Source organism: Phoenix dactylifera, chromosome 9 (assembly GCF_009389715.1).
Source record: "Phoenix dactylifera cultivar Barhee BC4 chromosome 9, palm_55x_up_171113_PBpolish2nd_filt_p, whole genome shotgun sequence".
NCBI lineage: Eukaryota > Viridiplantae > Streptophyta > Magnoliopsida > Arecales > Arecaceae > Phoenix > Phoenix dactylifera.
In genome coordinates, this window is record NC_052400.1 from 19,221,336 (window position 1) to 19,245,829 (window position 24,494).

The 24,494-nt window shown below is 38.9% G+C and overlaps 3 protein-coding genes across 5 annotated transcripts; 2 read left to right on the top strand and 1 right to left on the bottom strand.

The window, feature by feature from the left end:
• The first annotated feature begins 341 nt into the window (after window positions 1-341).
• Window positions 342-9,120, top strand: LOC103708598 (probable LRR receptor-like serine/threonine-protein kinase At5g45780). 3 transcript variants are annotated; one of them, XM_008793980.4, is made up of 11 exons: window positions 342-1,625; window positions 1,729-1,861; window positions 1,977-2,048; window positions 4,554-4,697; window positions 4,789-4,860; window positions 4,935-4,994; window positions 5,555-5,628; window positions 5,709-5,852; window positions 5,926-6,261; window positions 6,810-7,201; window positions 8,499-9,120. In XM_008793980.4, exons 1-11 carry the CDS (start codon window positions 1,514-1,516, stop codon window positions 8,808-8,810), a joined length of 1,851 nt encoding a protein of 616 aa, XP_008792202.2. In that variant the 5' UTR covers window positions 342-1,513; the 3' UTR covers window positions 8,811-9,120. The 3 variants fall into 3 exon arrangements, with proteins under 3 accessions (XP_008792202.2, XP_038986276.1, XP_038986275.1); XM_039130348.1 differs by lacking the exon at window positions 5,926-6,261; XM_039130347.1 differs by lacking the exons at window positions 4,554-4,697; window positions 4,789-4,860; window positions 4,935-4,994.
• A 1,348-nt stretch (window positions 9,121-10,468) lies between these two features.
• On the top strand, window positions 10,469-12,727 carry LOC103707809 (pentatricopeptide repeat-containing protein At5g16860-like). The gene has a single exon (XM_026802314.2). The coding sequence runs from the start codon at window positions 10,469-10,471 to the stop codon at window positions 12,725-12,727; it is 2,259 nt and encodes a 752-aa protein (XP_026658115.2).
• A 1,521-nt stretch (window positions 12,728-14,248) lies between these two features.
• On the bottom strand, window positions 14,249-24,192 carry LOC103707010 (aspartate aminotransferase, mitochondrial). The gene is made up of 11 exons (XM_008791705.4): window positions 24,055-24,192; window positions 23,754-23,960; window positions 23,485-23,570; window positions 22,279-22,485; window positions 21,937-22,042; window positions 21,245-21,349; window positions 20,977-21,149; window positions 18,183-18,342; window positions 17,894-17,989; window positions 14,817-14,911; window positions 14,249-14,725 (listed from the first exon to the last, which is right to left on the bottom strand). The coding sequence occupies exons 2-11, from the start codon at window positions 23,931-23,933 to the stop codon at window positions 14,653-14,655; spliced, it is 1,281 nt and encodes a 426-aa protein (XP_008789927.1). The 5' UTR covers window positions 23,934-23,960; window positions 24,055-24,192; the 3' UTR covers window positions 14,249-14,652.
• Between the last annotated feature and the right edge of the window lie 302 nt (window positions 24,193-24,494).

Consider the following 24,494-nt stretch of genomic DNA (forward strand, 5'->3'; position numbering starts at 1 on the left):
AGGTTATCATCAAAAATCCTCTCGTCAGGATATATTCCTTTCTTTCGACCGGTAGATTAAAACATACGGACGACTATTGGGGGCCCCAAACCGGTTGATCTACCAAGAACTAAGGCCTCTTTTCCAGTGAGTTGGGCAATTTTTTCTGCACGAATATTTGTGTTGTTTTATGTGCTCCGTAAAATTTATACGGAGTTGCGAAATCGGTATGGATGTGCAGCGACGTGGTACCGTTGCGCATGTCCGGCTGGTTTGACAATTCGGTAGGGTGCTGTGGCTGAACAAAAATTCTCTGATGCGCGTATCAGAGATCCAGAGACCGTATGTATAGATTGGAGAAAGAAAAAAAAAGAATTGAAATTGAAGAGTCAGCTGGATGAAACTTGTTCTACTGATGGAATTCATCTGTCTCGTGATTTATCAAAACAACCATCATTGTTTTTCCATATCCTTCTCTTTTTCCTTGCTAAAAGAATGGACCGGAAGAAAAAGATGGACTAATGAGAAAGAAAAAGAACAATACGGGCAAACACCTCATGGGCAATGCTTCACATTTTTTTTTTATCTTTTAAATCATCCGGTAGATAAATTCCATTAGTAGTAAGAGTTTAATCCAATTTTGACTCTTCAGTTTTTGCTCTAAGATGGTTATGGTAGGATATGCGATAAAAAAGAAAACTGCTCTACATGATGAAGTTGATGCCGTTAAATTTCATCCGACTGTGGGACTGGTCCAGCGAGGAAGCAATCTAGAAGCATGGCAGACTGAAAAGTATGGGGAATTTGGTTTTGACTTAGATGGTAATGTTCATGCGTAACTGGTGTGAGTTGCCAGTGTAAGGAGAGAGAAGAAGAAAGAGAGAAGAAGAAGAAGAAGAAGGTGGTATGGGAATCCAGTGGCAGGGGGCAGCAGCACTCGCATTTCAGTCCAGTACCGTCCCAAGCCGAGAATTGGCGGACAGGACGTACAAGTGATCTTAGTGGACGGTTGGCGATGAAATTGCCCTGTGGGCGGTTCCCGTTTGCCGTTTCGGCGGGACAGCAGAGAGAGGAATCGGGGAGAGGTGAAGGGGACGAAGAAAAAAAGGGGAAAAAAAAGGCAACGCACGCAGCTCATGACGACGGTTCGCCACCCATCGCTCCTATGAAAAAGAGGGCTATTGGCGGACAAGCAGGTAGTCAGACGGCGGGACACGGGGACCATCCGTGTCGACTTACTGGATCTCGAGGCCTTCTCTCCCCTCCAATCCTGGTCCCTGCCCGGCTTTTCGAGCCCTTCCCTTCGTTTCACGAGGATCCCTGTTATTTCTTCCCTTACTTCTCTGCCCCCAATAGTTTATCTAATATTTTTTTTCTCGGAAGGAACCTCCGGATGAGATTCCGAGACGACCTCCAGCTCTGCCTCTAGAAAACCTTTTAAATTAAAATGGCTGAATCATCTGCGATATCCCTGCCGCTGCATCCCCATCGCACTGCTCTCTTCCCCTCTTTCTAGTCTCTCCAGTTCGTTGCAATGGAAGGATGGACTCGGCCGCTGCTAGCGGTCGTCGTCGTCGTCGTCTTTTGTGCGGATCTGGTGGTATCCTCCGATCCGCCACTTTCTCCCAAGGGCGTGAACTACGAAGGTACCTCCCCATCGGTTCGATGCTTACAGGCTACAGTAGTAACCTTGGACTGTTTTTTTGGTTCATTTTTAAGCAATGAGGGGGTTATCAATGGATGGTGCAGTGGCAGCTCTGATGTCGGTGAAGAGCAAGATGTGGGATGAGGCGGGAGCGATGGACGGGTGGGATATCAACTCGGTGGACCCCTGCACCTGGTCCATGGTTGGCTGCTCCCCAGAAGGCTTCGTCATCTCCCTGTATCCCTCCCTCATCATGTTCTCCTTTTCTTTTCGATTTATTTTCTTCTATTCTCTTTCGATTTTGGATTCGATTTACGTCTCATGTGGTTTGATTCTCGTCCTTGGTGGGCAGGGAGATGGCCAGGAACGACTTGTCTGGCACGCTGTCTCCGAGCATTGGGAACCTGAGCCACCTTCAGACCATGTGAGTGCTAAAGATAGTTTTCAGCTTTTTCTCTACCAAGACTCCATTGCTTCGATTTGACCTCGATCAGTAAACACTGGATGGGGGTCCACCCTCGAGTTAGCGTGACCTCTGGCTTCTAGTGAAGCATTGAGATTAATTGATATGATTTGTTTTGTTTCTTCTCGGTTATCCACCTTAGAGCAGGATTTTTTCTCTTTCAGTTATGACGCTGCTTTACTTGTCCTCTTTCGTTTCTTGTTTGGGCGTCTCCTTTGACGCAGAAACAGCGTTGCCGTAAGCATACTTTCACTTCATCTTGACTTTATTCTTCTTTTTCGTTACATGCTCTGTCTCTCTCTCTCACACACACACGGAAAGAGAGAGAGAGAGAGAGAGAGAGAGAGACTAAAAGCTATATAATTATACGTTTGAAACTAATTAGCGATGAACTATCTATTCAGTTTGTACTGGAATCTTGTCCAGGTTAGGAATATAAAATCATTGGTTTGACATGTATACTAGCTGAAGCTTGGACTCCGCATGGATGTGACAATATAAAGAACAGAAAATAGATAAGTTATTGATTGGAGGAAAAGTAAAAAGGAATTCGAAATCCGTGCTCAAGAAGAGAAGAAAACACCGCCTAGGTACCTTGCGTATCAAGTGCCTTTCACTGCTTTTCAGTTAGTACGATGAGATAATATGATAAGAAAGTTGAAAATATTTCTACTAAATATTCTCCTAAATAGGAAGACAATAAGATGAGTTGCTCCTTTTAGGAAAAGGGATGAGAAAAAATAGGCATATGCAAGAAAGAATTAGACAAAAATGATGAAGGGACAAGGGTTAGAGAAAAAGGACTAGAGAAGGGAAAAGGGGATAATTCCTAGGAGTCTATAAAGATGAGATGTAGCTCGCTAACCACACACACTAATTGCAAGTAATGGGAGATCGCATTGGAAGAGACTAGGATGAGTTTGAGGGCTCCCATGGAAGAGAATTTAAGTTGCTAGTATTACAGGCAAGTGTTACTTTGCAGCAGTGTATAAAGATGAAAAATAATATGCCGCCCCACTCCCATCCCTTAATGCGAGAAAAATCTGGGGACATTTTTGAAGGGGGTAAAATGGGAGTTTGCCTCTGATCATAATCCTCCTGCTGAACCAAATTGACAGCACCCCCTACCCTCTTTGGGAATGGGACTGGGACAGTATATCAGTGATCTATTAAGATTTGAGATTCAAGGTTTTCTTATTGAATTTTAAAGCTGTGAGCCTGTGATTTTTTTTTGAGGACATTTTGGCTGATAGACTAGTGCATTTATTTTGGATAGTTTTGATCGAAGTGGGCTAATACCACAAGAATAGGATGTCAAAGATAAAAAAAGGGTAAGAATAAACCTATTAGTATTCATTGAAAAATTTTAAATATCAGGAGTTCAGGACAAATGGATATAAAACTTAAATGAGACTTTCAATTACATTTGTTGTAAGTATATGTACACTAGAAATTGATAGCCAGAGTTATCTGTGAAGCTGTAATGGTGGAAACATTGAAAAGATAAAATAAGTTAAAAAAAAGAAACAAACTAATAAGCTAATTAAAGCTATGAATAACAACTAGAAAACTTATCCAAATATAACTAACTAGAGTCCCGCATGTGCTATGCGTATGCAAGGAATCTATCTCTTCAGGAAAAGAGTTCGGCCGCACATAAAATAATAAAAGGTAGTTTCCTTAAGTTCTTGGATCCAACATGCAAGGGAAATATGGAAAGCAGAAGTTTCTGGATTCCAGAGGGATGCATAAATCCAGGTCATTTTTTTTTTTAATTCTAAAGACATGAGGTATGGAAAGAATAAGATATACAAGTGAAAGTGGACCGTTTTTTCCTTGTCTTTTAGGCATAGGGCCCATGATGAGGCTTCAGGCTCGGAGACCGACCTCATGAAGCTGGCCCCAGGCTTTCTTGTTATATATGTGTTTTCCATGTAAATGGATTGTTTTGCATAGGACAGGTCAAAACAAGGTCAGAACAAGTGATTGATTATTCCTGTTATATACTTTATGTTGTAGCACCAGCCCCCTAGAGAGAGAAAGGATTTGACTCACATGTCTTGTTTCATATATAATTTAAGATGACATGTAACATGATTTTGATGATGTGTCTTGGTTATACAATGTTTTCCCTAAACTGTAGAGAAGTGAATTATAAATATCGGCCCAACCAAACATTACTTTCTCATTTTTGTCTGCTGCAATATTAGAGTTCACAAACATCCCATACGTGACCTGCTGTCTTATGGTGAGCATGATCTTGTGTATGATGATTAGAGGTTGTCATAATATAAAAACAGTTTTTCTGAAATCTGATCTGGTTAAATAATGACTGAGCTTTTGTATATAATATCTGATATCTGTAGGCTATGTCAACAAAGACATGACTATATTCTCTTATTACAAGGATCTGCATAGCATCTACATTGAGGTGTCTTGACTATAAAATCCATACTATATTTGCAGGTTACTGCAAAATAATGAAATATCTGGTCCTATTCCACCTGAAATAGGGAAGCTGTCACAACTCACGACTCTTGACCTTTCTGGCAACCAGTTCATTGGTGAAATTCCAAGATCACTTGGACTTCTGAATCAACTAGGTTACTTGTGAGTTAATCATTAGATTTTAATTTTTCTGATCCCTCAATCAGTAATTTATGTGTTTAATGTTGAAGACTTTCTGTCCTTTATTTTTCAGGCGTCTTGACAAGAACAATTTGTCTGGCCAGATCCCTGAATCTGTAGCTAGTCTTTCAGGTCTTTTATTCTTGTAGGTAACCTCTCAAATGTAATGTATAATTCTTTGGCTTATGGTTTGAAACTTACATATGCAAAATGCTACAGAGATTTGTCATTCAACAATCTAAGTGGTCCAACTCCTAAGATCCTAGCAAAAGATTACAGGTGAGCTAAGTGGGAGGATGTCTCTAAGAGAGATTACTCCTCTTTTTTTCTTTTTCTTTGCTTTTCGTACAAAATATGTCTTTAAAACTAGTAAAGTAACACCGTAAAACCATAAAGACTTAATGTATCAAGTCTGGACCTCAAAATTAGCCTATCTGCTGCAGATACAATCCAACTGTTATAATTGCTTAATTTTTATGTGATTTGGACTTGCAAGGCTTGACAGCTATAGCAGGCTGTGGATCTAATTCCTTGAGACCTGTCATTCACAGCCTTATATTCACACTCCTTGACATGAAAACAAATTGTCTTCAAAAATCTGTTTAATATTATGAAACTTGTGGAGCAAGTGAAACAGAGGGCTCATAGTCTTATCATTCTTAACTTTGGGTCAGATCATTTTGGATTAACTTGATTCTTGCATCCATTGGTCTTGTAGGTTCGATAGCATCAAATCACTCTGTTCCAAAGACTGACTTCTTCTTCTTCTTCTTCTTCTTCTGCACATATTATTTTCTTATTTTATTTTTATGATTTGTAACTTTATATTGCTTCTCTAGTGTTGCAGGAAATAAGTTTCTTTGCAATTCATCTTTCTTGCATGGTTGTGCAGGTGTTCCGTTGCCAATCAATGGTAACTTATTAGCAGATTTAAAGTTATTGCTCTTATATTTGTGGATGATGCTGCTATTTTCATTATTCTACCTTTTGCAGAAACAAAAACATCCAGACGACCAAGCAATCACCAATTAGCAATAGCCATTTCTTTAAGTGTCAGCTGTACTTTAACGGTCTCCATCCTGCTGCTTGTTTATTGGCTACATTATTGCAGATGGCGTTTGCCTTTTGCTTCTGTTGGTATGCTTCAGTGACATTGTTTTGCTATGTATAAAATTTAAGTGAATTTTATCTATTGCTAATTTGGTTGCAGGTCAAGATTATGAATTTGAAATGGGCCATTTGAAGAGGTTCTCATTTCGTGAGCTGCAAATTGCAACTGATAATTTTAATTCTAAGAATATATTAGGTCAAGGTGGATTTGGAGTTGTTTATAAAGGCCATCTCAGAAATGGCACTTTGGTGGCAGTGAAACGGTTGAAAGATCCCAGCTTTACTGGGGAAGTTCAGTTCCAAACTGAAGTAGAGATGATTGGCCTAGCTTTGCACAAGAACCTCTTACGCTTGTATGGATTTTGCATGACATCACATGAGAGACTACTTGTATATCCATTTATGCCAAATGGGAGTGTTGCTGATCGTTTGAGAGGTCAGTCTACTAGGTCCATCTATGGCCACTTATATGATTAAAATTTTCCATCAAGTTCCAGATATGGAATTAACTCTTCTTGTTCATCTTTTTGCTAAGTCAAACTTCAGTTTGTTCTGGTTGGCCAAGTTGTCCACTCCTTGTGAACATCTCTAGTATATTTTAAACAAGAGGCAGAATCTCGTAAGAGTAAGCAAATTTGGAGCCCTTTGCAACTACATTCTTCTTTGTTCAACAAAAGGACTTTTCTTCATTGAATTTTTCTTGGCATTTCATGAGTGACACAGAACCATTCTCCTAGAAACAGAAGCTGCACAGGTCCAACATCTATTGGTATCAGAATCTACATTCCACTCGATGACTGTGGTCGAGTTTACATGAACCTCATAATGTCTATATTAGATCGTTTGAATGAATTGCAGTGCATCTGCTGCGACAAGAAAAAATTTGATCTATTTTCCCTGCATAATTTGTGCAATCCTAGTGAAATTTGTTTTTGTTTGCAGCATGCTTTTAATTCCTTCATGAAGTAATAACACTGTATGCAGATCGTCATCATGAGAAACCATCCTTGGACTGGACCAAACGGATGCGAATTGCACTTGGGGCTGCCCGTGGGCTATTATACTTGCATGAACAATGCAATCCAAAAATCATTCACAGGGATGTTAAAGCTGCAAATATTTTGCTTGATGAAAGCTTTGAAGCGGTAGTTGGAGATTTTGGGTTGGCAAAACTCCTGGATCGGAGGGAATCACATGTTACAACTGCAGTTCGAGGTACTGTAGGACACATTGCTCCAGAGTATCTATCTACTGGGCAGTCCTCAGAGAAGACGGATGTGTACGGATTTGGCATTTTACTGCTGGAGTTAGTAACAGGACAAAAAACCTTGAGTTCTGGAAATGGCAGTGTTCAGAAAGGAATGATTCTCGACTGGGTAAGCATTTTCGTGAATATGTACTTGTAGTTTTCCTATCTAGTATGTTTTCATTTTTTGCTGCATGAGCATGCAGAACTTTCAGCAAATTCTGGGATAACTTCAAAAGGGAAATGTCATCGTTGATGTTTTTCATAGTGGACTGATGTATCAAGACATATAGGAATTCTGCTTGACAATAACACTACTTTCACATTTATCTGCATTACTTTTAAGATGCTTAGGTTTGAATATTGCTTTTCAGAATTTCCTCTTCATTATCAGTAATAGTCTTCGTGTTTTTAGATAGATGTCCTCCTTGAACTGGTTATGTAGTTTAGTAGGGTCTTGAATGGAGATCATGTCCTTTTCATCTGTTGTCAACAAAAGTTTTTGCTCTTTCCAGGATAGAAAGATGACACCATTGCTAAACTGTTTTAAAATCAAGCTTTATAGGTTAGAGCTGGTTGGGCATGTTCCAACTGGCTACAGACATGAAGCTGCTGCAATTCGGGGACTATGGTTCAAGTTTGGGACTAAACCGGAGCCATAGAACCAAGGGCTCAGCAGGCAAGCATGACCATGTTCGTTTATCTACAATATGAAAAGAAAGTTATCTCGATATTTTTTGCCTCTCAGTGACGTTCAGCTGTCAATTTATGGAAGTATTGAATGATACACTCAAAAGGGCTTAGAGAATACAATTGTGTAACTCATTGATTAAAGAAGTCCACCATCTGCATTATCTAAAATTGCATGATATTAGGTAAATGAGTGCATTCAAATAGAAAAAAGGCTGTTTCTACATTTTTGTTATATAATATTGTCTAGATATGCATATTTTTTAAGAGTAAAAATCTTTGATATATGTAGAGACCAGTATTACATGAAAAAAATCATTAACTTAAAAATCACGAAGTTATGAACATTTAACAAATGTAATGTTGTAAATACAACAAGATTGTATTTAGACCAAATTCTACGATAGAAATATTAATATCACTTATTGCATGAGTGATGATGCTGCATAAAAGCATACTAAAGAATCCAGTGATAAGCTAATTATATGAAAGATATGTAAACTTAGTAATCAAATTTCCATGAGAATGTAAAAGATGAAATACTAGAACTGAAGTCTTTAAGTCAATTATGGATGACAAATAGACATACATGATGCACATGGTGGTGACATGGCTCCAAGCTAATTTTATTCATGGTTTCCTGGATAGTTGAGTTTCTTTTCTACTAGTTTAATAGTTGATATTGTGTATGGTTCTCTAGTTCTGATCACCCATTCTTGATTGTTAAAATGATGCAGGTTCGGGTTTTATACGAGGAGAAGCGACTCCTTGAGATGGTTGATAGAGAGCTTCATGATTCTTTTAGTGCAGCTGAACTGGAGAAGGCTGTTGAGGTGGTTCTCCTGTGCACTCAGTCCAATCCTGGTCTTCGGCCAAAGATGTCAGAAGTTGTGAAAACTCTGGAAGCTGGGTTCCAACCAGGAGAAAATACACAGGAGTCAAATGGAGAACCGCTGTATGGAAGATCTTGCAGCGTCTCTAGAAGTTATGATGATAATGAAGCGTCTTCTTTTATTATTGAACCAATCGAGCTTTCAGGGCCCAGATGATAACCAGCTCAAACCGTTGTAGTTTGTATTTTGGCTATTTTGTTCTTAAAGCACAGGAGAGAAGTTTAATCTAATGATGTATGGGAGTCGTAAACTTAGTTGGAAAATCTTGCATCAGTGCAGAAGCTAACGTGATCATTTTGGCTGTTAAAAAGGAATGTTTAAGTGTAAATATCATATTTCACTGTAATTATGTGAAGCCATTGCTCTGAACGTTCTGAGCTAATGTCAGCATGCTTTCTGAAAGCTAATTGCAAATTGTAAACATCTTATGGGGATCAAGAAGAATGCTTCTCAATTAATTATTTTAGATGGAAAATTTTCGTTTTATCTCATAGAATATTCAGATGCGGTTTGGTTTCATAGACTGTATTCGTACATTATCAGGAAAAATTTCATTTCTGCAACCCTGTTTAACATGCTTTTGGAGGGAGATGCAAGCCCCTGCTAAGGTCCTTCCATCAGGCTAATGCATTTTCTTTAGGGGGTCTTTCTAATGTTTGTATGAGCAAGAAAGTTGACAAATAACAAAGGCTGGCAAGTAATAGGACAATAGAAAAAAAAAAATCCCAGCGAAATGACACAGAAGAAAAGAAAATTACTGTAGTTCTGGAAAGTAGTCGGAGATATTACGAAGTTATAGAAATGGAACTAACAGGGTTGTAAATCATTGACGGGACAAAGAGGGACCAATTCAAAGTGAAGAAAAGAATAATTTTTGAAAAAAAAGAAAAATAATTAAAAATAAAAAGGCAAATAAAAAAGAATGGCAAATGACATCATTTTTTTTGATAATTTACGTGTATACCGACCCAGAACTCAGCATGGGGGTGCACGACAGTTTAGTGGGAGTTTAAAAGGAAATAGGCAGCATATTTGGTCATTTATTTTGTTTATTTTTTTGAATTGTCATAAGACCCTGAAAATGGATGAACAGGATCATGCCAAAGTTAGGGATTCCGGCTGTATTTATGGAGAAATTATACTGTTACACTACGTACTGCATCATGCTAATCATTTTGTCTCATTTTTATGGACTCTTTCGTCATGTACTTGGGACTTCATATAATCTATAGAAATAAGACGAGATGATTGGTCTGGCATAGCTCGATGTGGTTGAGGACATAATTTTTTTATTTTACGGTGATTTTTTGTGCCATTTTCTTCTTAACTTAAAAAAAATAAATTCTTTAAAATAATGAAATCTAGAAAGTTATTCCTTCTCTTTTATATATATGTTTTTTAGTTGGGGGTACTTGGTCTGAACTCTGTTTGATCGCCTTACGATGCGGTAGATCAGAATGGGAATAATGGGTAGGATAACTTTATTCCACAACTTTCCACAGAATAATATAATCTCTGAGAAAGAGCGTCGATTCCATGTCTATTTTTGCGATAACACCAATCCATTTTTTGAGAAAAATAACACCGATCCCTCGTAATCCAAAATCCTGACCATCGCTCCAGTGTGCGTATGGTGTACGATGGCTTCTTATTCTCGAATATTTTCAAGAGATGAGGGAGCCAACGAAACCGTGGATTAGAAATTTATTAGAGAAGGATTTAGCCGCTGGGGAAAGGGTGATCCAAGGGAGTCTGAACCTCTTCGTCTGTCCAAACTCGCAAACCTCCCATGTCTTCCAAGGGGATACAAGGTCATGAAACTCTTCTCTTCTCTCACCATCCCCCTCGGAGCTGTCTTCTCCTGTCATCGCGGTATCTCCTCTCCAGCAGCCTCATGGCGGCCCCGCAGATCTCATTCTGGATCAGCAAGCTACCTCCAGTTGCTCGAGTCTTGCATTCTCGACAGGAACCTGCTTCTGGGTTCACAACTTCACTCCAGGATCGTGATTGCCGGGCTCGAGAGTGATTCTTTCTTCGCATCGAAGCTCGTCGCACTCTACTCCCTATGTGGGTATCTCTCGAGCGCCGTGGCGGTCTTCGGCGGCTTTCCGAGTTGTAACGTGTTCCTTCTCAATGCTATGATCAGAGGCTATTCCTCCAACGGTTTGAACCAGGAAGCCATAGATTTGTTCCATCGAAAGAGGAGAGAAGGGATCGAACCCGATTCCTATACTTTCTCGTGTGTTTTGAAGGCCTGTGCTTCTCTGCTGGACCTTTGCCAAGGTAAGGAGCTGCACAAACTGGCGGTGGAGAGCGGGCTTGAGTCGGACGTTTTTGTTTCTAATTCGTTGATTTCCATGTACGCAAAGTGTGGGAGCCTGGAACGCGGCGTCGACGTTTTCGACAGAATGCCCCAACGAGACATCGTGTCATGGAATTCCATAATCTCAGCTTATGCAATGAATGGTTCTGACTTGGAGGCTGCAGAGAAAGTGAGGGAGATGTTTCGCTGTGGGTTCAGGCCAGATCAAGTGACGATCATTAGTCTTCTGACAGCGGGTTCCACTGCTGAGGTTATTAGTGAAGTACATGGTTATGTTTTGAGAGGAGGATTTGAACTTGAGCCCATATCCATGATTTGGAATGCACTTGTTTCTGCTTATGGCAGGTGTGGTGGCATCAAGGAAGCTCGTAGGATTTTTGATAGCTCAACTCAAAAGGATAAAGTTACTTGGAATGCCTTGATCTCTACCTATGCTCAGAATGGGTTATTTGAAGAAAGCATGCAGCTTCTCAGAGACATGAGGCTTTCTGGTCTTGATGTTGGTGTAGTTACCTACAGTGGGATCATATCTTCCTTCTCTCAGGATGATTTGTCTGATGAAGCTGTGGTTGTTTTCAAGGAAATGTTGAATGCGGGGTTGAAGCCGGATGTAATAGCTATTGCGAGCATTCTGCCGGCAATTTCCGGTATCAGATGCTTTGGCTACTGCAAGGAAATCCATGCCTACTCTTACAGGGAAGGTTTAGAATCAGACCGCAGGGTTAGGAATGCTCTTGTGTCAGCTTACAGTATATTTGGTTCTATCCAAAGTGCTGTACGAGTTTTTGAAGCACTTAGAGACAGGGACGTGATCTCCTGGAGCTCGATGGTTACGGGCTATGTCCAGAACCGATTCTTCGTGGAAGCTCTTGATACATTTAGGCAAATGATTGGAGCTGAGATAGAACCGAATCCGATTACCATAACAAGCATCCTTTCAGCATGTGCAGGTGTCTCTGGTCTAAGACTGGGGAAAGAACTGCACTTGTGGGCACTAAAGAACTCGTTCCATGGTCAGTCCTTTGTGGGAAGTGCTCTTTTAGACATGTATGCGAAATGTGGAAGGATCAAAGACTCAAGAAGAGTGTTTGATCTAATGGCAGACAAGAACTTAGTCACCTATAATGTGATGATTGGAGGTTATGCTGTCCATGGACTGGTAGAAGATGCACTTAAAATCTTCCGAATGTTGGAAGAGCCTGATGAGGTCAGTTTTATCGCAGCCTTGTCAGCTTGTAGACATGGAGGACTTGTTGAGGAAGGGACCGAGATCTTTAATAGCATGAAGGCCTTAAAGGTGAGCCCCAGGGAAGGACATTATTCTTGTATGGTGGATTTATTGGCAAGATGTGGACTAATAGAACAAGCTCTTGATCTAGTGAAGACAATGCCGATGAAAGCTAGCAAAGAAATCTGGGGAACACTGCTCGGAGCATGCAAGGTACACTCCAATTTAGACATTGGAATGTACACAGGAGCCCGTCTACTCGAGTCTGGGAGTGATAATTCGGGATATTATGTGCTGCTGTCAAACATATTAGCTGATTTCGGGAGGTGGGATGATGTTGAAGTGATGAGAAAGCTGATGGCGGAGAAGGGAGTGAAGAAAGGTGCTGGGTGTAGTTGGATAGAAGTGAACAAGAGAGTCCACTCCTTTGTTGCCAAGGAAAGAGCACAGCATCCCGAGTCGGAGAGATTATTTTGGCTGTTGAGTGTCTTAAATGAGCAGATGAGGGCTATGAGTTTCTAGCGCAGCATCCCCGAGTGGGAGAGCTTGCTCATGGCTGTCAAGTGTCTAATGAGCAGACGAGGGCTTTGAGTTTCCAGCAGAAGCTTTGTTTACTCTCCCTCCCCCTTTAGTCCTCCCTTGAGTAGGGAACAAACAGCAACATCCCATACAAAACTTGATCCATATATCTCAAACCTTTGGATGCATACGGATGCGAAAAACAAAATCAATGTATCGATTCCAGTTCTTTTTTTTTTTTTTTTTTTTGTAACAGATTTTTATTTTTCTAATGAAGAGGGTTTTCTTCTTCTATTTTTCAAAAAATATAAGATGAGTTTTTGTTTCCTTACCTATATATATATAATAAAAAAAAAATTCTATCTTGACAGGCTTTGCAATTCAATCTGCTATTTCGTTTGCTTTTTATGGCTATCTTTCATGTATAAGGGAACCACATCCATAACACAGGCATCTGATATCCTGTCCTCGTGTATCTCCCTCATGTTTCATAGACGATCCTGGTCCATGCTGTCAAAAGCACCATATCTAAGAGCCATGAAGCTGTTCCAATAGCTATCTTGTTCCCCGTTGGTTTGTATGACATTCACCCAAATCATAGGTTCTGAGACTCACTGGATCGGCATCTTGTGAAACTTTTGTACGGACGTTTTGAGTCATTCGCGATCTTAGCGCATCTTTGAAAACAGAAGTAGAACCTTAAAAATGTCAGATTATAAAACTATTATGCAACAGGGTCTTCAAGTTGTTCGCCCTTATTTCATGAAAGCATATCCATTACATTTTCAAAGTAGGCATCAGTCCTGGACTGCTTGGACCGCAGATAGAAAATTGACCAACGTATTGCACAGTTCTATAAGACAACTGATCTGAGAAACGGCCTAGAGCGTGATCCTTGGCATTCTACTGCAAGAAAGCATAATAAACGGGCCAAATAATCCTCCTATCAAAATCTTTAAAAAACCATAACAAGCATTGCTCCAGGACAATGACAATTATTACCCATTATTTTGCTCAAGAAAAAATCCATATCTTTGCACAATCTTCTCTTTCTTTTCTTTTTTTTTTGCAATCGGCGAACTACCTACGTCACTATTATGGTTCAACAAGTTTCATGCTCAACCTCAGCCTCAAAAATATAATTGCCAGCTCCAAGAGCCTATCAATTTTTTCACTTTTGGTACAAGAATCTATATATTTCAAGGTATATTAAACCCACTGAATTTTCTAGGAAGACATCCACCAGTCAAACACAGAAGATCTTCATTTACATGAGCTATAAGACATTACAGCTATCACGAATACACACACACATACGCATCCATACATACATACACATACGCACACATACATACATACACATACGCACACATACATACATACATACATACACACACATACATGCATGCATATATATCCATACATATACATAAACATATACATATACATACATACATACATAAAACAAGTATCTTGAATAATATTCCACCAATCCTAAAACCAAGGAGGCACCAGGAGTTTATATGTTAAAAGAGGACAAGAAATTGATAGGTTGAACAGGATGTTTATGACAAACCACTGTTAAATTACTCCAAGATTTATTTGATTTCTATGCCCCTGACAGTTGCATGTCAGCTGTAATTTAGTTTCAAATGCATCTGCACTTAGCATTGATGTTACACGAGTATAATTATGACCCAAGAAAAAAAACAAAAGAAAAGGAATTCAGATGTTCAAAATCGGGTAAAGCGAAGGCATTTATTCTGTGTCCCCTTCAAACATGCACGGAAGCTGAATTGCAAAAGCCTCAACATATTGACCTCAATCTGTTGATAACTTATTTCTATAACAAGGATCAGAGGAAGTCGAGAAAAAGCATCATGAAATGTAGTATAAGCCTCAGTTTTCTTTGCCTAAGTAGTGATTCCTCATGTAGATTTAGTGACCTCATGGATAGCATTAGCCAAGTAGGCAACATTGCCCGTAGTCACACCCGCCATACTGCAAAATCAACACCACTGTCAAGATACAATTTTACAAGCAATAGGTGTCAATTTAAGGACATGGAAAAGCTTTGCAACACAATAAATACCTGATTCTGCCATTGCGTGTCATGTAGATATGGAACTCATTTGTCAAGCGATCAACCTGATCAGGGGTCATTCCGCTGTAGCAAAACATGCCAATCTGGGAAACATTCAAGAGATCCACTTATCAGAAGAAAATTCAGATTAATATGCTTTTAATAAAAGGCATCCACACATAACGATACAGAGGTTGTGAAAAAGGGAAAATATAAAGAGTTATGCCTAAATATGTCCTTGAGGGCTGAGACAGTCTTCTAATTTAAGTCTTGATTAAAAGATTGGCTGGTGCAATAATTATAATTTACCCTGAACATAAGAGTTGAAGGGTAACTCTTCAGCTATAATTCTGACAAAAAAAAGAGAGATTCATTCTTGTCACAGAGAAATGAGAACCTTAGAGCCACCAAGTTTGATGCATAAGCATGTCTGCAAACCAAAGCTAAAGATGTCAACTAAATTTGAGGTGCTTAAAACTAATTGATGGTAGGATGCCAATATCTTGGGGGAAGCCAAGCCATCAATAATTATAAGCTTTTTGGATGAGTCGATAAAAAAAAGCATGTCAATGAAATATTCATATGGGAATCCACAAGAACCACCACATACATATCTTCCATCGATGTTGATATATGACGATCTCTCGCCCAGATATTGCCTTGGATGTTCCTAAGAAAGTCAGCCTTTCATGGGACATTCTAAAACATATTGTAAGGTGCACAATTTTTTTATTTTGGAACATGTTTGGTTCTACATTTCGTCAAAAGTTTTCGGCAATTCATTTCATCGAGGTTGATTTATCCAAATGAGTGTATATTAAAAGAAAGTAGAGCTCGAAAGTTACATTTTCTTTGTCAGAAAAATATTATTAAAAAAGGTTGAAAAGAAAATAACTGATGATATCAACATTTATCACTAATATTGGTGGTGGTCTATATTATACTAACCTAAAATACTTGTACCTGGAAAATTGTTACCTACACAGTCAACAAAAAGGAAATGCTTTATGTATATCTGCCACTAGGTAGAATACAGAATAAAGTATCGGGCAAGATTTGCTGTACCGGTCGGTACCGAGCGTACCGTACCCGTATCGATGGGTACCGGTATCGGTACACCAATGTCGGTACGCTTGGCGTACCGCATACCGTACCATACCGACACTCGGTACGCCTATACTAGTGCGGCACCGGTACGGGATTCGGTACCGGTACGGCGAACCTTGGTATCGGGCATTATTAAGATCCTGTAATAATGTCTAAAACAAGGTAAAACAAGCACACACCATTCTGACCCTCTTTTGTTTCAATTGGCCAAAAATATGATGATACATTCTGGGAGGAAATTATGTTTTGGACAAATTCAAACCATAGAATGGTAGATAGGTATACTCTTCTTCCAGCTAGAAAAGACATCTCCTGAACATCGTGTTCCAAATGAAGTTGCCATTAACCAGAAGTGTACATAGTGACCATTTCCAAATTAAAGCCACCCTCTAGAGGCTACGTTAACAAGACTCCTGAGACTCAGTTCCTTCCATAAGTCCCACCAAAAAATGTATCATCGCATTTGCCAAAGGAGTGGCACTTCTCCAGAACATGTTCCTTGAATTTAGAGATGTCTCTGAAATTACATTAAGATATGCTCTTCTTCCAGCTAGAAAAGACATCTCCTGAACATCGTGTTCCAAATGAAGTTATTACCATTAACCAGAAGTGTACATAGTGATCATTTCTAAATTAAAGCCACCTCTCCGGAACATTTTCCTTGAATTTAGAGATGCCTCTGAAATTACATTTACATTTCCATCCCCAAAATCCTTCTTGCATTTCTCGGAGGAATATGTACTCTGAACCAAGATATTGCAAAACAACGATAATCAAGTTATGATTGCAAAGTTTAGTTACCCGTAACACAGTGGTTTGGATAGTCCTAGCATGGCTTCTCAATTTATAAGGGGATATATTCTAATATCATCTGCCCCATTCCAGATGAAGTCATTTTGGTACATCCCTGATCTCTTAGCAATCAAGAGTAAAAACAAAAGGCTACCAAGAGTCATTTTGCTACCTCTTTCAATCCAGATAGATACTTCCAACATTGTATTAATACATCAAGAAAGATACTTAGCAAGATATAACATTATAAATTCATTCTTTCAGTCCATTCCCCCTCTCAATCTCCACTCTTTAATGCAGTTCAAGTTCTGGGCATCGCCTGTCACAAAGGAAAAATAGTAAATCCACTTTATCTCCTCTATAGTGGTTAGTTCTTGTTTCGCTTTGAAATAGTCATCCTCTTTGACTAATTGATTGGACCCTTTTGCGTATTCTAAGTGTTTTCTTCACTGGTCATTAAGTATCTTCTTTTCCAATTTATGTGTCCTTCAGTCAATCTTCACATGCTCCCAGTTCTGAGAACTCTCTCCCATCCAGTAATGGATTTCACAACCCTACATCCAAAATAGGCATAATTCCTGCCACCTCTTTCACATAAAGCCACCAAACTGCATCATTTTTAATTTCAACTTGAGAAGGATGACTGCTATAGAATATGTCATCTGGTAGGATAGGTAGTACTGACCTTTTTTTAATGGCTAGGACCTCTTTGGGAAATAACCATTATAGACTATAAAAAGTTCCATTATCTTTGTCATATAATAAACTCACCTTAATGCTCAAAATTCTAAGCAGCCGACAAGAGGAGCATTATGTTGTAGATTAGCATCTATTTTCAGTTGATGGTTGTATATGGAGATACTCTTCTAAAACCAAGTTTATTAGTATTATAACTGACACAGTTTAAATTTTTGAATTTTAAGAACATAGTACTTCCAATAGATTTTTAACATGTGACCCACTATATTCATTTCCTTTCCTCTTCTAATACTAGGGTTAGAAGCTAACTTGCTGCATGCTGTAAAAGCTTCTTCTTGTTAACCATGTCTGCAAGTGCTTATCTATGTTTATTATATAATTCGACAGAATAAGCCATCACCCACCAGCAAGTGCTACAGAAATGGCTACAGTGTACAACAGTGTATGCCAATGCAATCAGAAATAAAAACCCGTAGTTGCAAGCTCACCTGATTAGTTATATGTTCCCAAGATAGTGGCGAACCCAACTTCTCAAGGTTTTCCCTAAGTGCCTTTCGCATTCCAATGATACGATCAGCCATAACCTGAAACATTGGACATAGGTTTTCCAATGAAATGGAAGAAGCAGCAGAAGAAGAGACAAAAACCCATCCTTTGACCTAATCTGGTTACAGATGTGTAGCACCTATATCCTTGTACCAGTGAAACAGATCTTTCCTACTGCTTTTGGGGTCTACAAAATTTATATGAAAGAGATAGGAAAACTCATTTAATTACCTTCACTTCCTTCAGCCACAAGCTTTTAAGGTCTGGATCACTGAGTATTATTGAAACAATGTGTGCACCATGAAGAGGAGGGTTGCTATACATAGGCCTAGCAATCTGTTGCAACTGACTCTTCACAGCTACTGCTTGCATTTCATCTTCACAGAGAAGACTGCATCAAAAATAAAATAAAATAAAATAAAAGTCGATCAACGAGCATGTGGAAGTCCGCACATCGTTAAATAACTTGCATCCAGGACGAAAAATTCAAGAAAGTGCACAATATACTCTCCAACTTATGTCAGCCAAAAGTATATCATATTGATCTTTAAACTAGATCTCAAAGGCACTCAAATTATGAAATACTAATCCAGTCAAGTGAACCCTTATTATGAAATGACCATTGGGTCTTGGTTATCTATCTTCAATTTTAATAACCTTATAAAGTTTTTTTTCAGGTGGGCAGGTGGGTAGCCAAATGCAAAAACAGGAAGGACTATAAAAATCAGAAAGAACAACTGAAAATGATGAAAAAAAAGAACCAGATAAAAATACCATTTCATTCAAAAATTGAATATGTCATCCAATGTGGACAAGAATGCAGAAAAATAATCCAGCCTTTCGGCCTGGTTTATGGTTCAACAGGCATCAAGGACCTAGTGTTGTTAAAGCAAGAAGACTTTCTGCAGAAAGCTCCTGTGTTGGATGCCAAATGGGAAATTTCCCGAGAAATCCAACCAAGCCACCATTCTTTGTTGCACAGGAAGGCTTTCTATGCTGGGATTGAGCCTTCCACTTTTGTTTGTCATGTCAGGAAGGCTTTCTGCACAACGAAAATTTTGTCAATATTTCCCTTAACAAGTCCAAGGGACCCAGTCAGTGCATATTATGTCAAACTTTAAAACTCCTCTCTATCTTGCAGCCCAGACCTCTATTGCCACAAAGCATTAACTGCAAGCAGCCCAGAAGTCCTACAGCCCTGAATCTGCTTTGCTATTGCAACAAAACTCAATGCTCTGCTCCAAGCAAAAGCTGGCAGAGAAAGTCCTTGTTATCTTTCCAACCTTAACAACCTGTAAGCCCAGGAACTATAATAGTTTCCTTTTGACATAAATCTTCAACTTCTAAAAATATTTTGATAAATCTATTTGGAAGTCCTGCTTGTGGCTTTTCAGCGTCAGGACTTGTATAATCAAATAGGCCATTTCCAAACAGGGCAAGGGTAACTTTTGACCTGTAAATTGAAAAAATCTTCCCAATATTAAAAAAATCAGTGATTGTGTTGCCAAAAGTCTTAAGATTTTCAGATATAGCACAAATGAAGGGCAATTAATTCCTTATTTTACTTACCAGGATAATGGTATAGCTCTTCAAAAGTACATAGCTAGATGATCTCCCAGACATCAAGAACATTGTAACAAGTTAGGCTTCGGAGATTAGGTTGGCCAGGGACAAGGATTTACAGTTGGGAAAATTGCAGAAGCCTAGCCCAATGTAGGTGGAAATGAATATCTAAGAACTAGGGGAAAAAACAAAAATAATAAATGTAAAATTATACAAACAAATGTGAGAACAAGCATAGGGGGGCACCAATCATATATGCTATCAAAAAAGAAATAGATAGCATCAATACTTTGAAGTTCATGAATGTTCTTTGAATGAGTAACAAACAATTCACTGATAAATTGTAGAAATTTGTGAATCGTTCAATAAGCCTTTATTAATTTGAATTCATGAGAATAATTTAAAGCATCATTTAGCATTTAAAAAAAGAGAATAGTTCAAGAATCTTTCAATAATTCAGAGAATGCTGTTCTTATGATTAAGAAAACCAAAAAGAGACAGATCATAGAATATGAAATAAAACAATGAGCAAAAATAATGGACTGAGCACAGATATCAAAGAGACATGGCAAAGGAAACAGATTTTGAAAAGGAGTCAAGAAGCTAGCAACATGAATGCAAATGTTAGGATTAATATAATTTCAGGCTTAAGATTTGATATCAAGGAGATAAACATAACAGAACTAATTGGGGAGACATCAGTAATTATGTCTTGGTACTTTCACAACATTTTCTCTAAGCCACAACCATAGCATCTCCCACTTATTTTCTCATGGATAGGTAAACGTTTCCTTGGTTGAACCTGTTTCCAGAAAAATCAAGTCACGCCACTTATGCATTTCCAAGAAACGCTATACGTGTTCCCAGTAGACATGAGCCAAACCAAACTAAATAATATATCTTCCATTCCAGAAGCTGCTCATACCTCATCTGTTTATAAGACTGTAACAAACAGGGGATGATTCATTGAGATAGTAATGACATGACTATATCTCCAACGTTGTCAATAACAAGAGTTTCAGATAAGTAATAAATAAAACATCTTTCTACAAAAAGGTTTTCTGGTATTAACCACTAATTGATCAAGAATAAGAATTTAAGAAATGCCTATGCTGGTTTTTGCACTATATGTAGCGTATTTGCAAAACAATCTTCATCACCCATCACATATTATTTCTCCATGTACACCAACTAGGCGGACACACTCCTTGTATTTATGTGCATCCTTCTATTATCACCAAATGAGATTTTACTGTGTTGGTTGAAGTCAATTGTCTCAATGAGCACTCAGTTATGTGAAAGTCCCCTTTTATCATGATCAAGTAAATAACAAGCTAATGACAGCCTAATTTCAAGCAAATAAATGGACCTGATGAACAAAAGTTAAGTCATTTGAGACCAAATCTTGAAGGAAAATGCCAATAAATACCTCAAACATCTTTCTAATTAGAGAAACAAATACCTGAGGCATCCAACTCGTTGTCCATAAAGCCCCATATTTTTCGCATATGATTGGGCACAGCCAATCAAGTGCCCATCCTCAAGAAAAATTCTAATTGCCTTTGCATCTCTCTCTGGATCACCACTAGCAAAACCTTGGTATGCCATGTCAAAGAATGGGAAATGATTCTTAACCTGAACACCAAAAGTAGCATTGTTTTGTGACAAACAAATCAGTAACCAGATAGGCCTACATGGTTAAAGAAAATGCACATCCTAGAATTCTTTACCTTAAACAGATGAGATATTTCCCTCCACTGTTCCTCAGAAGGATCCACCCCTGTTGGATTATGTGCACATGCATGAAGCAAGAAGAATGATCCATTTGGAGCATTCTGAACAGAAAAAAGAATTTATAAGATTAGAAAAAGAACTTGCAAGGAGGACTTTGAGAAAGATGAGTCTGCATTAGTGAAATATTATCAATCAGTCAATTACAATAAGTCAGTAACTAGATGGAAGATTGATATCACTAAGTATCATGCCATCTCACTATTGAATATATTATCATTTTAAGGTCTTAACCTTAGATGGATTAGCACATTTTGAGAAAGCATAGGTAATAATGGTGTAATGAATAAGTAGGGAAAAATATTAAGCATGGAGTAAAGCACTCATCGGATAATAAGAGGAAAACAAGTTGCATATAAAATGGATGATTTAGAATGTCTAGGCACATGTTATCGAAAATAGATGAGGACCACATGGAATTTAGAACTTCTGTGAAAAATGGGTCTGACAGATCCTAGAGACCTACTGAGAAATGGCTCGGGATTAATTTCTTTAAAAAGAATCTAAACCTTGTCAGGAGCAACAATAATAGAAGCTTCATAAACTTGACTGATAATGCTTGCCACTTATGGTTATGCTTGAATTATGATGTAAAGTCAAAATCAACTAATATATCATGAAGTCTAATTACCTTAAAATCCTCCATCAGTGAAGCAAAATCAAGTCCCCTTGATTCAGGATGGTAATAACGAAATGTCTGCTGTGGAACCCGAGCATCTCTCCAAATATTATGATGGCTGCAATACATTACATCAGAATCCCAAACCAACTAAAAATTTGTCAAGATAAAAAACACCAGGACCATTTAGCTCTACATATTAACCAGAATCTCAAGTAATTTCAATCAGATATGTTAGCATGCATGGCCAGAGTAAGATACAGATTATTTACAGATCGACACAGGGAAGACAGTCATTAACTGTATATGCAAAAGAAGAACAAAGTCTAATAAGAAAAGCACAAATTAACTCACTTAGCCCAGGTTGGTAGAGGTATATAAATTTGAGAATCGGGCAAGAACCGCTTCTGGAAATCTGCAAAAAGCCGGCATGCACCAGTCCCTGAAAGCGATTGAACTGCTGCAATCCTTTTGTCTTTTATGAACTCAGAATCCTCCCCATATGCTAGCTTCAATGACTCTTCGATCATCTTAATGCTTCCTCCCATTGGAAGATACTCCCTGAATTTTAAAAAACCCACTTCAAAATTACTCAATTTCAATTTGATTTCCATCTAAATGGACATAACTAACTATTTGCACAGACATGCTAAAATGCCTATTCATGCTGTGCAGCAAAGAAGCCATCAACATTCAATATCCATAAACAAAACTAGGGTTTAAATGACATTCTACCATGATAGAGAGATAAAAAAGGAGAAAAAGAATATATCATTACTATGCCTTCAAAGAAATCTCTAGAAGCAGTGCCTGGCTGGTTACACTGGATTTATGAATGCACATAATTCTTAGGTAGCAGTAGAAAACATAGTGAGAGTATGGAGAAAGGATTCGTTTGTACTTGTTGCTCGTCTCTCTATTGTTTTGATGGAACTTTGTAATGACGATGATGTCATCTGGGCATAAAAAAAATAAGAAGAAAATAACCTTAAATTTCTTAATAAAATCATATCGCATTTGATAATAAGCACAGGAGAGGAGTCGTAAAAATCCTTTTATTAATTATATTTTCTTTTTTAGGGGTTGGATTGATGGGGCGGAGGGGCACAAACATTCACCAACGTTTCGAGGAAGGGGTAAAAAGACGTGAGGAGCACAACTTAGGATTAAAAATAACAATGGTAATACGGGAGAATCATCACAGTATAGATTCATTTGGCCACAGGCTCTACAAGTTGACTTAAAAAAAGGACGAGCCTCAACAAATAGATTCCACGGGACCACGACATGACAGTAGGGAAGAAAACAGAAAATTAAAAACCAAAAACCAAAAAAACCCGAAAGCATACCGATGAACACAGAAAGAAAGGAAGGAAGAAATAAAAGAAGAACATGATATAAGAAAGACACGAGAAGAATCAGCGAAAAAGGTTGTGAAACTTTAAAAGTAGGCACCAAATGCATGCCTATCAGTCTATCTCCACAAATATATGCCCAAAATCAAGAAAATTAGATTAAAAATTTAGGAATAAATAGAAGAATGGATTAAAGAGAGATCACATGTTCAGATTCCCGGCGATCCTCCTTTCAGCCTCCCTAACGCATTCGAGGACGACAGGCTTCCCGTTGTCATCCCGATAAGCTCCCTAAAGGTCAGATAAACAACACCAACGTTTCACTAATCTTGATCCATAAAGACGATTTCTTTCAAAACCCTAACCCTAATGATGTGTGGGGAAAAAGAAGATCACAGATACGGAAAGAAGAGAAGAGAACTGCGGTTTTGACGAGCGGATTAGATGAAAGATGAGGGGGAAAGGGGTGCATACAACGCCGACATTGACTTTGTGGGGGCTGGGATCGGCGAGGTAGGCCTCCGTGACCCCGAGGATCGGATCCTTGGGCGCCGGTTCTACGTTGCTCCACCACGACGACATCGATCGAGATCCAATCGCCCACGAGCGGCCCTTCCACATCATCCCTCGGTAGATCGCGGCCCTCGACGCCATAAGAGCAAGCTCTTTCTCGGCCTCCCTCTGTTCGATTTTATGTATCAAAGGCCAAAAAAAATAAGTTTCAGGAAGAAGGAAAGGAACAGAGGGTTTTAGTCAGAAGGAGAGGCAAGAGGACCTGACATGCGGAAGGGGAGCGGCGGATGGGGAGCGGCAAGCGATGAGGTTTCAGTTTTGACACTTCGCGTTGGATTGAAGGGGACTACCACTTTCCAAACCCGGGGGACTGCGACCTGTGGGCGCGCCAGCCGCCCAGTGCCGAATGCTGTTTGATGACGTGTTGGAGCGCTTGCCTTGGCATTGATGGTGTAGGGCCCACCTTCGGTGTCAATCTTGCGGTCTGACGCGTGACTTAGGGTGGCTGCTGTTTTAGATAAGACGGATGATCCACCTATAAGACCTCAGGAGATTTGGGTACCTGGGTAATCCCGCAATGCATAAAGATTTGTTTGCCATAAATCAATCCGTTAGCCTGTACCGACTTTCTGTCCTCTGACATTGCTTGAAAATTCCGTAAGAATTCAGTTTATTAGTCCATCTAACTTATAATTTCTAAAA

Coding starts and splice junctions, on each gene's coding strand:
- LOC103707010 (XM_008791705.4), bottom strand. CDS start 23,933: ATGGCGTCGAGGGCCGCGATCTACCGAGGGATGATGTGGAAGGGCCGC. Junction 21,150..21,244: donor AAATATCTCATCTGTTTAAG/GTAAAGAATTCT, acceptor TTTGGTGTTCAG/GTTAAGAATCATTTCCCATT. Junction 18,343..20,976: donor CAACGAGTTGGATGCCTCAG/GTATTTGTTTCT, acceptor TTTTTGATGCAG/TCTTCTCTGTGAAGATGAAA.
- LOC103708598 (XM_008793980.4), top strand. CDS start 1,514: ATGGAAGGATGGACTCGGCCGCTGCTAGCGGTCGTCGTCGTCGTCGTC. Junction 4,698..4,788: donor CTGAATCAACTAGGTTACTT/GTGAGTTAATCA, acceptor TTTATTTTTCAG/GCGTCTTGACAAGAACAATT. Junction 5,853..5,925: donor TTTGCCTTTTGCTTCTGTTG/GTATGCTTCAGT, acceptor ATTTGGTTGCAG/GTCAAGATTATGAATTTGAA.
- LOC103707809 (XM_026802314.2), top strand. CDS start 10,469: ATGAAACTCTTCTCTTCTCTCACCATCCCCCTCGGAGCTGTCTTCTCC.